Raw genomic sequence first — 13,429 nt, forward strand, 5'->3', positions numbered from 1 at the left:
CGGCCTCTGGAGTTACCAGTCAAGACCGTGCGGATTACGCTATTCCGACCCTTTATTTCTTTTAAATGCAAATAAGCAATATATATGAGCCCTATGCAAGTACTAACAGGCTGCCTCAGGCTCAAGAAAAAAACTTTATAAAATCACGCCCCCTAAATTTAAGAATATAGCTGCATTGTGCAAAGAAATGGGGGTGAAAATGGACAACTTCTTATTAAGTGGGAATGTTTTAAGTATCTTATTGAAAGAAAAACAACGATTTTATAAAGCTTTCATAATTACAAAAGTAGAATGTGATATTGAAAAAATAAGTGAAGGAAATATAGTGCCATCTTTGGAGAAAAGATAAAAAATATAATATTTGGGTTTAAATAAGTTTAGTTTTAATCACATGTGTTTGCATTCAACTTCAAAGAAAAACATAATTTTGTAGATTCAGCCAGTATGCGTTTTTCATTTGACGTGACCGTTGCTTTTCTGTTTTTTGTTGTTGATAGTTTTCGATTGTTATTTTTATATGCAGTGTTTTGTAACAATGTGCTAGAGAGTTTTTAATTGTTTTAATTTAAAATTATATATTTTTTAGTAGTGACTTTTATAATAATTGTATATTTTTAGTATTGAAATTATTTTTTTCTGAAAATGGAAGACAGTTTTGAAAATTCGACAGATTGGTTTGTGTGGGCAAAGAGATAATTTCTAATGCACACAAACTTTTTCATTTATTTTTAACTTAGAACCCCAAATATAGTGATATGTTTATTTTAAAAACAATTAGATTACTCCAAAAATGAATATCGGGTAAAGGGATAACAACGCCTGTAAAATATATAATAGCGTTTTTATATTATTTTCAATGTTTTAAATTTAGTCGCCTATCATATGTAATAATTGACAGCATTTTCAGATGAAATTGGTGATAAACAAACCTAAACAATAAAAAATCTTTATTATAAAAAATGTTATGTGCAGCAAGTCAATTCACTATATGGCAACACTGTGCCACAAACAAAACACAGTTAAATATTATGAGTAAATATTTTTAATGAATTTTAAATCGATTTTTAATGATTATTGTAACATTTCGATAAAATATGATTTCAAAAAATATGTCTAATTTTTGGATTTATCTGTAAAGGTTAAAGCAAGCAAGGGTGATTTTGTTGTTATTATGTATAAAAACTTTTTTATATTTGTTTTATTTTACCTATAGACCAAAATAGGTGATAATAGGTCGCGATAAGAACAGTTTGGGAAACGCTGATCTATCCTATTTTGCGTCGAACAAAATAGTAATAAGCTCACATTCTTGAACTTATAATGGATCTTTGTTGTGTTTGATGAATACGAAGAAAATATGAAACAATTACTTATACTACATATCTGTATTTATTATTTAAAAGTTTTGCTCATATGAATTTTAATTATGGCGGATTAGAGCATTTATTATGCGCGTTTGTGCGGATTGTGCATTGTCTCGGTGGCGGTGGGCCGCGGTGATAAATGTGCCGCGGTAATTGGTACTCGAGCGCGTTAAACAATAATACGAATACAATTTGAATGAATTACCACTGCCGAGCTGCTTCCCCCCCATCCACCCTCGTTGCGCCTCGTCAGGGTTTTCCCGGACCGTGGATAACCAACTGCGCTTGCTTTGGGGTCGATTCGACAGGTGCATACAGGTAGTGATAAACTTTCAAAATTAAACGCGATTAAAAATGAATGATACTTATGGACTAGAAACGGCGCGGCAACAGGTGCCGGATTCGGCTGGGGTTACACATGTCGTTATAAGTTTTCGCTTAACGGCGAACGATTCTTCGATTGTTTGAAACTTTTAGACGTAATTTACGCGTATTATGTAAACATGTGTATTAACAAGTATTCTTTGTTCACGTTACAGACGAGCGCACCTACGCACTTGCATGGAAAAGCTAAAAGAGATGGTTCCGCTCGGCCCGGAAGCATCGAAGCACACAACATTAGGATTATTAACAAAAGCGAAGAGATTTATTAAGGTACGTCTGAAGCTATTTGCATTTTCGCATATTTTTTACGTTACTCGTTAAAAGCTCGCGCGAGCGCGCGCCGCTTCCGTATGCAAAAGCTCATTAGCATACCGCGCAATTTTCCCATTATGTGGCGTTTTCCGCTGCAAAAAAAAAACAATCGATTGGGGCGTAAATCAGCGGACGATCGCGTGCTAAGCTTTCGATCTTGATAGTTGTACACAACGCGAGCTTTCGTCACGTGCTCGCGCGAATCGATCAACCCTAAGCCGCGTTTACACGGTATCATCACGTGTAAACGTGGCTCAGCGTTGAGGTTAATCATAATTAGTTGCCGCCTTTCTCGGCGCTCCCCGGATGATTGATTGATCTGCTCCTACGCGGATGCAAGTATCAGGCGGATTATGCCAGATCAGCTCTCGTGTGCCCGCGGTTATGGTGACGCTTTAACTGGAAACGTTCCGCATGAATGCCCCGTGGCAAAGGCGTGTAATTAGTCCCACATTAATCGAACGCTCACCCCTGAAACTCTCGACGCCCAACTACTAACCCCGTGTGTGTTTGCGTACGCGACGGCATGTTGCTACAGAGTGTTTCAAAAGTTTAAAATTGGATTCCTTTGCGTTTCGTATGGATTTGCTTAATTGCGTGCTAATGAAGCTTGGCAAGAAAGTTCATGGAATGATATTTTAAAGTCCAGTTTTTATAATTTTATATAAACCATTTAGCTGCTATATAGTGTTTCAAAACATTAACTAGATTACACCATTTACATTAATTAAAAAAATATATCGTAATATTTTTTACCATACTTCATTATGCGTATGTGCAGGTATTCGTTAGCTCTCTTTCTCTCGCGCTATCTATCTCTTACTCGCTCACGAGTAAACGTGCGTGCGAGATGCACACGCTAGACATTTTATGAGTCTGGGATTTATATTTAGCAGTAGTTAAAAACAATTGTTTGTTACATTGGAATAATAAATTGTCTATCACATTTAATTACGTTAACTGACAGTAAACATTCTTTCTATTGTTATTGTTAAATTATTTTAGCACAGATAGTTCAGGTAATGAATTGCGATTTTTTAATTTGTATTTTTCTATTATTAAAATACTGACTAGATAAAATAGATTACACCAGTTTGAATTTATAAAACTGTAGTTATATACATACATACGAGGGTAGATCAATAAATCCTTACAAAACAATAGAAAAAACATTATTTTGTATTGATTCATTTTTATTTCTCAACATAGCTCGATACATTTCGCTCAGCGTTTTTCAATCATACAAAAAGTAAGATTCCGGAAGGCTCTCAAAATAGGCTTAATTCATGCATTTTCGCCTTCGGAACAGCACAAGTGTGTACCCGTGTAATTTTTTGATGGAAGAGCACTTTTTTCTTGGCCAAGCGTGGGCGTATTTTCTTGATTTTTTTACTCAACCGCTCCAATAACAACGCATATTATTCTCCATTTATGTGGATGATTCCGCGTGCATAACAAAAAACGATATCTTATTCCTACACAATTTATCGTGCAAAATTTAAACCGCTGATCCATTTTATATGTCTGTGGCCTCAAAAGTTCGCGCACTTTGCCCTGTCGATCACTCAAGACTAGGGATTCCAATCCCGGGATCCCGAATCCCGGGATCCCGAACGATTTTCAATACCCGATGAGTCCCGGGATTATAAAACATAATCCCGAATTTTTCGGATTGGTTGATTTATCAAGCACAATCGAATTATTATTGACAACATCGTTATATTTCGTGTGCAAACTTGCGCGAGTTGCACGTGTCATCTGTGAATCTTTGAGGCTGTGAGTCTAAACGTGCTTTTTCAGCAGCAGGCTGCTTAGGAACCAAAATCAGATCAAGGCTAAATGATAAAACACTTGATGCTTTGATGTTACTTCGTGAGTTTTATTCAAAATAATGTTTTCAATTAATTGTGTCTATGAATGTACATATGTACATACATTGTCAAAAGTTCATTTTTTTCTTCTCAAATAAATATATAAGACCTTCCCTTTTTTATTTTTATTATATTATTTTTTATTTTAAGTCCAAGACTAAAATTATACGTACTTTATACATTGTACGTTATAAAAAACAGATGTAAAAATATATTGTATTATTCATTTTAAATTATTTTTATCGATAAAATAACATGAAAATTATCCCGGGACTGGTCCCGGGATCCCGGGATCGACTAATTGCAATACCGAAATCCCGGGATCAAAATTTTGGCCCGGGATTGGAATCCCTACTCAAGACCATATCGTGCATTTTGTCGATCGTTTTTGGCGTAGTCACCTCAAGTAGACATCCCGAACGATGTTCATTGCTTGTGAATGTATACGCCCATGCTTAAACTCATTCACCAAATAGTAAACAGTTTTAAACGCTAGTCCAGATGTGCCGTGGAATTCATACAAATTAGCTTTGATTTATTTCGGTGTTTTGCCTTTCAAATGAAAGTGTTTAATCACTACACGAAACTCGTTTTTTCCATTGTTCGAAAATAAAAAACGTTTGCTTCAATCCATCGTAAAAATGAAAGGACGCAATGGAAATGGCTGGCAATTTGACAGCAGCCTATTGACAGTTGCTACTTTTCAGAAACAAACTATTTTTTGTTTCGATACTTCTACTCTAGGACTTATTGTCCTACCGTCGTATATCCATTAGCATATTTTACTCAAAAATAAATTTAAATATATTATATATTAAAAAAAATTCTAATTTCGAGCATTTTGAAATCAACAATGATCATTTTCAGTATTTTTACTGTTTTATAAACAACGATATATCGTTGTTTAGCAGCCAAAGAGTTGAAACTAATATAGCAGCAGTTTCGTGGCTCATATATAAGCCGCCTCTATTTGATAGTATAGTATAGACTATAAAGATAATATATTCATTAAAAAAATGACGTCAATTTCTTATTAGCTTATATATAAATAAAAGGCAATTAAAAAGTCGGTTCTTGTCACGATTTTATTTATACGATACAATAATGTTGAATAGTTGTAAAGAAAACGCAATTACTAATACATAATACAAAATAGTTCTAACCCTGTCATATATTTAAAGTAAAATATGAATATCTTCGCGGGCCACGTGCGTTCGCGTGCCGTAAGTTGGACAGCGCTGTAACAAATCGCCATTGAGATTTGTTGACCTGAATTAATGTAATGAGTATTCGCATAATGTCAGCCCAGTCACTTCTAAAAGTTTTCAATGGGAGCTAATAAAGTCACACCTTAGACCAGTGTTTCCCAGCCTTCTTTATGCCATGCCCCACCGTAGTCTTTTCTAAAGTCATATGCCCCACCGGCATTTTTTTTAATAAAACAGTAGTTAAATTTTCAAAACGTATATTATAATTGAAATAATTACAAAATACAAATTAAAAATGTAAGTAAAATAGAATAAAATGGTAATGCCTAATCCATTTTTAAATTATTAAATTCACTTACGCTTGCTACAAAGAAATTTTATGTCTGGATTTAACTTGGTTAATTTCTGTCTTAAGTCCCCTCTATTTGTAATATTCAATCGATTTCTTTTTTTAATGAGTAAATCGCTTATGGCGCTAAAACGACATTCCACTAAATAAGATGATGAAAAGGGTAATAATAAATTTCTAGCATGCAAAGTAATATTAGGATATTTTGTGTTAGTTTCTTCGCACATCCATGCCATTATTCCTTTTATATTGAATAAATTTGTAATCGAATTATCATTTTGTATTTCCGAAAGTTCTTCTTCATACAAATTTTCATTTAAAATATCTACCAGCATTGGTTGTGTCAACCAAGCTGGAAAATGTATCCCTTTTAAATCAGCAAATCGTTCTTTAAAATCAGTTGATAAAGTTTGCAGATGGTCAAAATAACACGTTTAGCATTATCAGTCACTTCACATTTTTGGAGCCAGTAAAATTTTTCAAAATTGTTATTAAAAATATTTTTTTTAGATAATTCGATAAAAGTGGTAAATGCAAATATCTTTGCTTTTGCATCGACAAGTGTTTTCTCCGATCCTTGAAATTGGCTATTTAAAATATTTAATTTTTCAAATATATCAGTTAAATAGCTTACAAATGCTTTACCGTCGACCGTCATCAAAAACTTCATATCAGATCGGTTGCTTAAAAAATCACAAATGGTATCGAATAATTCCATAAATCTTTTTAAGGAATTTACTTTTGTGAGCCATCTTACTTCAGTGTGAAGTAACAGTCTTACGTGTTTCGCATTTTGTTCTTCACAAAATAACTTGAAGAGACTCTCAGATTTAGCACTAGTTTTAATCATATTGATACACTTTATAACGGAATTTAGTACCTCATTTAGAACAGGTGAAATGTATTTAGCCACCAAGTTTTCCCTGTGAATAACACAAAGCACCACAGTCATATCTGGATTCTCGTCTTTCATTAATTTTAAGCAGCCATTTTTCTTTTCCATCATATTGGGGGCACCATTTGCAGCACAAGATATTATATTTTTCATTGGTATATTTTTAACATCTAAATATTCTTTTAGCTTATTAAATATATATTTGGAGGTAGTGGTGCTTTCTAATGATTTGCAGAAAAACATTTCTTCTGCAAATTCTATTTTATCAATATATCTTACGTAGCTAGCAACACGGCTTCACTGTCTCTCAAAGTTAATTCATCCGTTTGTAGTGAAAATTTTCTTGTTTTCAGCTTTTCAACAAGTTGGATTTCAACGTTTTCACTCAATTCGTCTATTCTTCTGAAAACAGTAGTGTTGCTGAGGGGCATAGCCTTCACGAGTTTGTCATCTTGTTGTAGAACTGTTTTAAAAAATGCTGATATTGATGGCTTGATTAGATCCTCTCCTATAGTATGGTTTTTTCCACATTTAGCGATGAGCAATGAAATTTGGTAACTAGCCTCAAGACTACGATCAAAACTTGCAGTTTGTGCACAAAATAGATTTGTTAATGTTGTTTGTTTTCCAAATTTTTCTTTAAGATTTTGAAAGAAAATAATATCTGAATTAATATGAGTACTATGTTTCGCCTTCAAATGTGCTTCAAGACGACCTCGTTTCATTGTTTCATTGGTAAAGGATTTTTCACACAGAAGACAAAAAGTAGGCATTCGTCATACCCAGCAGGTATAAATCCAAATTTTAAGAAATCCTACGCACGTAGGTATATTTAGTCGTGAACGAGCAAATTATATTTATATGTGGAATATTCGATAATTTCCGACGTGTATCATCTCTGAAGCGTGGTGTCCCATCTCTGAAGCGTGGTGCCCCACCTCTGAGGCGTGGTGCCCCACCGGTGGGGCGTACGCCCCACCGTGGGAAACACTGCCTTAGACATTTTACGAACATTTTCGAGGTGACCTTTTTTTGCTGCCCCCATAAAATTAAATCTTGTATTTTGACCCATACCAATGATCGAGTTTGGCAGGCCTCTTCTAGAAGGATAGGATATCGCCAAAGTTGAATACTTCACTTATCGCTTTAATACGTACGGCGGTAACTCGTAACCCAAATTTTATGGAATTAAAAAGGGTTAAAAATATTTCCAAAATTCAAGTTTGTATTTCTATTTTAACTCATTTGCGTTCATATATTTCGCGATTACGTCCCTGATTCCATTCGCTACGGCAATGACATCAGCGATCGCAATTTCGCTCTAGACTCGAGCAATCTTCAGCATTAGCTACATGATAGGAACAGGTCATAATAATAATGTACTAATCGCGTATGTGTTTGTTATGCCTCAAAATATAGTATGAAATTTGTCCGATTATGCTTTTTGAACCGGAAAGTGTTAGGATTGATTGTATGTGTTTAAACTGTGGACAGCGTGCATGCGAGGAGGGTCAATAATTTAATACCGTTTTTGTGTGAAACGACATTGGTCACGCTCAGCTGGCTCAAATAAATCTATAAGCTAAAACAGTCGATACAATGTATGCTTTCACACATAAATTTACGCGTACCTCTGATCCGTTGTGTGCCGATTTGCATGTTACGTCCTTTCGAATGGGTCTACGCAAAACAGGACTTTTAAATAAATCAACGGAGCGTCCGCGTACATTTTTCTATAAATAACGAGGCTCGTTATGTACGGCACAATCAATATTCACCCTCGCATTATCGATTTTTACAAGCGATTCGTTAACGATCTCTCGATTTGATACATTAGACTTATCGCCCGCGTCCAATCGTAAATTGGCGCTTTAATTAAAATCGGTGCTTTTTAACTGGCCTACCCGTATAATTTACTCTCTTATCTGCTGGGTAGCTTTTTATTTTATTTTTTTGGTCGCCGTGCCCCCGAGTATCAATTTGTAGCCAATGGTAACTTTAAGTACGGTGATTACATCCCGTTTCCTTCGCTCGGCGGATTGTTTCCGTGCCGTGACGGGGAGAAGTTATGTGACATTGAAAACATTCGGGCAATGGTAATTTCGCCCTCCGCGTTACGCATCGACACACCCAAACGACTATCTGGTATTTGTTGTACTTTTTATCCCTTTCGTCGCGGGGGTCCGAGCCGCGTCTTTAGTGTATGTACGTGTATCTTTTTCACAGTTCGTTAAAGTCGTGACGAAAATTCGGTCGATTTTTTTTTATCCCCGAAAAATAAATTATAAAGGCTTTTGTTGGCTTTTCCGTTTTACCCGAGCTTATGTGCTTATGTAATCGCCCACCGCGGAGGGAAAATAAAACCTCCGTTTTATGAACTTTCTCGGTTTCTTGCCGGATTCCTTTTTCGCATTGAACGAAATTCGCAAATAATGGCCTTTGTTTGAGTGCATTGTGTTGGCTTTTTCGCTTCGTTTACGGCGCGTGTATTTTAAAGAAATATCATATTTTCATCCCTTACATTGGATTAATGATGACGAAGGTTTTTGCTGCGTTTTATTCGCTACAATTCTTCGGCGATTAGATTAAATCGATTCAAAAAGGCTATATAAGATGATCGTATATCAATATAACCTGTTTTATCGTTTCTATAAAATCGGGCCTAGTGATTATTATATAATTATCGATCATCGCAAATTATGTTCTCCTAGATTGTTCTAATATTACTTATAAGCATAGTGACATATTATATATTGATTATACACTATAATAATGTCACTGATTCAGTCGAATGTCTCACTATTTACTTATTGATTGTGTTAATCCAGTTGTTACACATTTTAGATTAATTAAATAAATATTTTAAAGGTACAATTCGAAGATATTTAATTATTAAGTAATTTGACTTAATTTCTACTTTTGTCTCATATGTATATATGTAGAGACTGGCGTGTTCTGTTGTTGTATATTATGGATTTATTTATTTATTCGAACATATTTTTTATTAACCCAAAATAAAATGGTACATATCTTCGTTATTGGGTCACGATTTAATGCATATCGAAGCGCCAACGTATGCAGAATTGTCATCGGTGATGAACGATGGGTTATTGTTATTTTGATAGGACCGAGATTTTGAGTTGATAATAATATCAACACAAAATCGTCAACAGAAAACACATCATACTGTAAAAATATCAATTTAGAACCCCCCCCCCCCTGCAGCTAGAATAACAAAAAAATGACGCAACTTGACTGCGAAATTTTACCCGTTTTAGCACCATAATATTCTCATTATTTGCCGTAGAATTTGCGATTGCGAGCATATTTTTTTCCGGAAACGTGTTTATAATCCAAAGCACTCGTATATCAAAGTGTATTTCCTATAGGAAATAATATAAACTCAGATGATTCGTTTCATTACTCAAAAATATTCATAAAAAAGTATTAATAAAAAATACCTTTTGATATTTTTATTATTTAAATTTAATATTAACTAATTGATCAATTAAATTTAGTGGCTGGCGTGAGGGAGACGAGAGATAGGGGAGAATCATTGCCATCTTTTGATTTACTGAATTTTTTTCCTTTTTGTGCGACTTTAACAAGGATTCCGCATATTCTCGCTAGTTTATCAAGATAAAATATGTTGAAAAAAATGCTCGTCTTGTAAAACACCATAAATCCAGAGTTTTACTGTATTAAGATCTAAGGAAAACTCAAAAATAAAATGTTTCAAAATATTTTCCGCCTAGCCGAAGAAAATTTATGAAAACTTATTAAATTTATTACTTACTAAAAAAATAGATTATTGCGTATACATACATATATTTTTTGACAACCAGGGCTCATCGCGATTGAGACTTATTGCTCGATATTTCGGCAGTGATAGACCTGCCATGATCACGAATTCGAAGCATCTCTGAATTCGTGATTATAGCAGGTCTATGACTGCCGAAATATCGAATAATAAGTCTCAATCGCGATGAAACCTGGTTCTCAAAAAAATATACGCATATGTATATACATATATCCATCCCTCTCTTACTCTTCTCACCCACATTATTGAAAAAAAAATACATTTTCATGAAAATCATCTGATCTTTTGCATAATCCCTTTCCTCCTCTCTATCATCCGTTTCTCCTTTATGCCGGGGGATAAGACATTCAGATATTGCCCAGTCAGCCGGGGGACGGAATCTGTTTATTTTGAGGGGCGCCCGGGGTTAAGTTTTTCGTAAACCGGCCTTTGTTGCCATCGAGATTTACATGTCTTTTTTATTCGCCGGTCGTGCGCGATAAAAAAAGTTTCCTTTCGCATTTTTGATATTTGCTTTTTTCGCTAGGGTGTCGTGTTCGTTTTTGGTAATTTAATTCGATCTACTATTAGATATACGTGTATATTTTTAGCGGTTTGCGCAAAATGTCACTAGAATTGGTAGGCGCGGAGAAAGGGTGAAAACTTTCGGCCTCCTTTCTACCTACCCCATTCTGCTGATTTCATTTTCGTAATGGGTCGTCCGTCGCTCGTTCACGCCTCGCGGACTCCGACCCTCTCTCGCGGTTCGTCATCATTAATCTTCGGCGATTGGTTGTCGTTATGCGACTTTGCGGAGCAGCATTGACAATTTGAAGCGAAAATATCGAACGTTCCGCGGGAAGTGATTTAGTTCGGCGTGCGCATCGTTGCTTAACCGTGGGAGTCTACCGACGAGTGACTGAAAAACTGGTTCATTTTGCTACAATGGTGGTGACTTGCGGTATGTCAAGATTTTCATTATGTTCGAGTTTGCGCGACGTTCTTCTCCGACGATTTTGCCACCAATGTACTTGATCTTCCAAATATCTAATCAAGCATTTGTTCATTGAGTCTTGATCATATCAGTTTAGTACTTTTTGATTTTTATTCTAATATTGCATACATGTTGGCATATAAAACGCATCAAAGGGATATTTTTAAATACAGTTCTAAAAAAGTAAATTTGTATCTTATCTAGATCCACGGATCTATTATACAATGTTTACTTTCAACGGACGCTCGTTACGTTGCCCTCCTGCAACACCTGTCCAACGTTTGCCGCATTCGTATTATAATAATCCGACGGCGATATGGAAATTGCCTCGTATTGACGCCATCGCTATGTCCCGACGATGTGTACTCTTGTTTGGTTTATTTTAACTCGCGGACTGCGGAGAGAAAGATACACATCTCGCGTGACATAACCGCCTCTAACAGGTTCGCCTCCGGGCTTTCAGAACGTGCAAACTGAACCGCTCGGCTCTCTCGTTGCGACCGCAGGGACAAATTGCAGAAACGTGCCCCCTTCACGGTTTGCGTTTCGCCCCCGCAGATTTATGTTTTTGGATGATTTGAAACTAGATTTATAAGTAACTCCTTTATTTAAAAAATAAAAGAAAACGTCTGTCTTGTGTAGTGTTGCTGAGTTCTAGTTTGATGAGTAGAAAAACCAAAATTAAAATATTTACTTCGGCGTTAATATTATTTTTATCACAGAATGTAAAATTACAATTCATATAACGATATTTCATTCTCCTAAAAAACACGATTAAATCAAAATTGTGCGAATTCTGGGGTCGATTTTGCCGTCTCAGTCTTTGTACAATTTCGTATACCTGGACAGAGTCGGCCTCACGCTCCACTAAAACTATCGTCAATTTTGCGGGGGCCTTGGAACCCTTTGTGTAAAAGAAACAAGAGCCAGAACAACTTGAATGTGTCGTTTCTGTTAATCATTCCTTAAAATTTATATTCAACGTATAAATCAAGAAAATACACAAAAATGTGGCTCATTAAGTTCGAACCTGTGTTTTCTTCTGACGAATGGGCGTTTCAAATTTCAACATGCGTTGATTGTTAGCAGTGATTCTAAAACTTTTTATGTCGGGCTATTTAAAATTAGCAATATTTTTTGTAATATAAAGATTCTTTAGTCGCCATATAATATGTAGTTCTAAGATGCATTACTTTGATATAAAAAATTACAAGCGGTTTTTTTGCAGTTTGTGTAGTTTAGTTATTTTGCATGATGTATGTACAAATAATTTACCTGTGATTTTGAAGAATCAAAATGTCAAACTGCTTATATTGAAATCATTTGAAATTTTATTTGGAATTGCGACACTACACTTATATTAGTGTATTTTATGTATTCTTGCATAGACCATCGCACTCGCCAGAGCCGGCCCTGTTCTCAGTAGTGATTTTTCGCAAGAAAAATATTAAATCGAAAATATTTATAAAGTTGAAAATGAAATTCGTACGATTAATTTTTACGTTTTATAATCACTGCATAAAAAGGGTGGGTCCGTGCCAGATGTTTGAAAATATGCACGCTTTCAAATCTTTCACTGCGGATGGCTTATATAAAAGTTATCAAGAAAATCGCCAGTACTCATTGGGCACATAATGGTGCCATAAATCTTTGAGCTTAATAATAGGGTTATTTAGACCGTAAATCACTTAAATGTATTAAACCATAATATTTTTTAAAACATGGCATGAATATGTGCCTCCCCCCTCCCTCCCACATATTAACAAATTTCGAAATGGCGCGTAAAAATATCACCGCGGTGAAAGAGTGAAAAGCTTTTAATAGAGGTTGGAAGTATTTAAATGCCTAAAAATTGTTTACAATTTTCTAAACTATTCAAATCAGTCTTAACCTTGCTTTAATAATCTAAAAACTACATTAATAATCAGATAAAAAGAAATCGCTCTGCGTGGGAATCGACAGATTGCAAAAATGTATAGGGACTTTCCTCAGAGTTGCGCCATAAAGTCCTCATAATTGTTGTATTTGCGGTGTATGTTGAAATAAATTGAGGCAATGACAATGACTTTAATCGGGAAAAAAGGTGTCGTGAATATATAGCGAAGTAAAGGATTTTCTTAATAGGCGTTTAACGATCGTTGCAAATTATGAACATTTTCAGTCATACAGGGCCAGTGTTTGTAAATATTATGACTCCACTTTCTAGTAATTAGGAATATGTAGCCCATTGGGATCGATATACACCTGTGAGAG

The 13,429-nt window shown here is 35.2% G+C and overlaps 1 protein-coding gene and 2 long non-coding RNA genes across 6 annotated transcripts in view; 2 read left to right on the forward strand and 1 right to left on the reverse strand.

Annotated features, from left to right (window-relative positions):
• Positions 1-13,429, forward strand: part of LOC148228628 (max dimerization protein 3-like) — a 182,375-nt gene that overhangs the window by 125,787 nt on the left and 43,159 nt on the right. For all 4 annotated transcript variants that reach the window (XR_015811533.1, XM_088199003.1, XM_088199004.1 and 1 more), the window contains exon 3: positions 1,904-2,018. Coding sequence is in view for 3 of the 4 variants with exons in the window: in XM_088199003.1 (XP_088055129.1) it covers positions 1,904-2,018 (115 nt within the window). In the remaining variant the exon portion in view is untranslated. The remainder of the gene's footprint in view (positions 1-1,903; positions 2,019-13,429) is intronic.
• Positions 1,976-4,728, reverse strand: LOC148228633 (uncharacterized). The gene is made up of 2 exons (XR_015811540.1): positions 4,287-4,728; positions 1,976-3,624 (listed from the first exon to the last, which is right to left on the reverse strand). It is a non-coding gene; the product is annotated as an uncharacterized LOC148228633 (long non-coding RNA).
• Positions 4,300-9,814, forward strand: LOC148228634 (uncharacterized). The gene is made up of 3 exons (XR_015811537.1): positions 4,300-4,532; positions 4,708-5,290; positions 7,383-9,814. It is a non-coding gene; the product is annotated as an uncharacterized LOC148228634 (long non-coding RNA).

Source organism: Plectrocnemia conspersa, unplaced genomic scaffold (assembly GCF_051122295.1).
Source record: "Plectrocnemia conspersa isolate PC_06_02 unplaced genomic scaffold, ASM5112229v1 ptg000012l, whole genome shotgun sequence".
Taxonomy (NCBI): Eukaryota; Metazoa; Arthropoda; class Insecta; order Trichoptera; family Polycentropodidae; genus Plectrocnemia; species Plectrocnemia conspersa.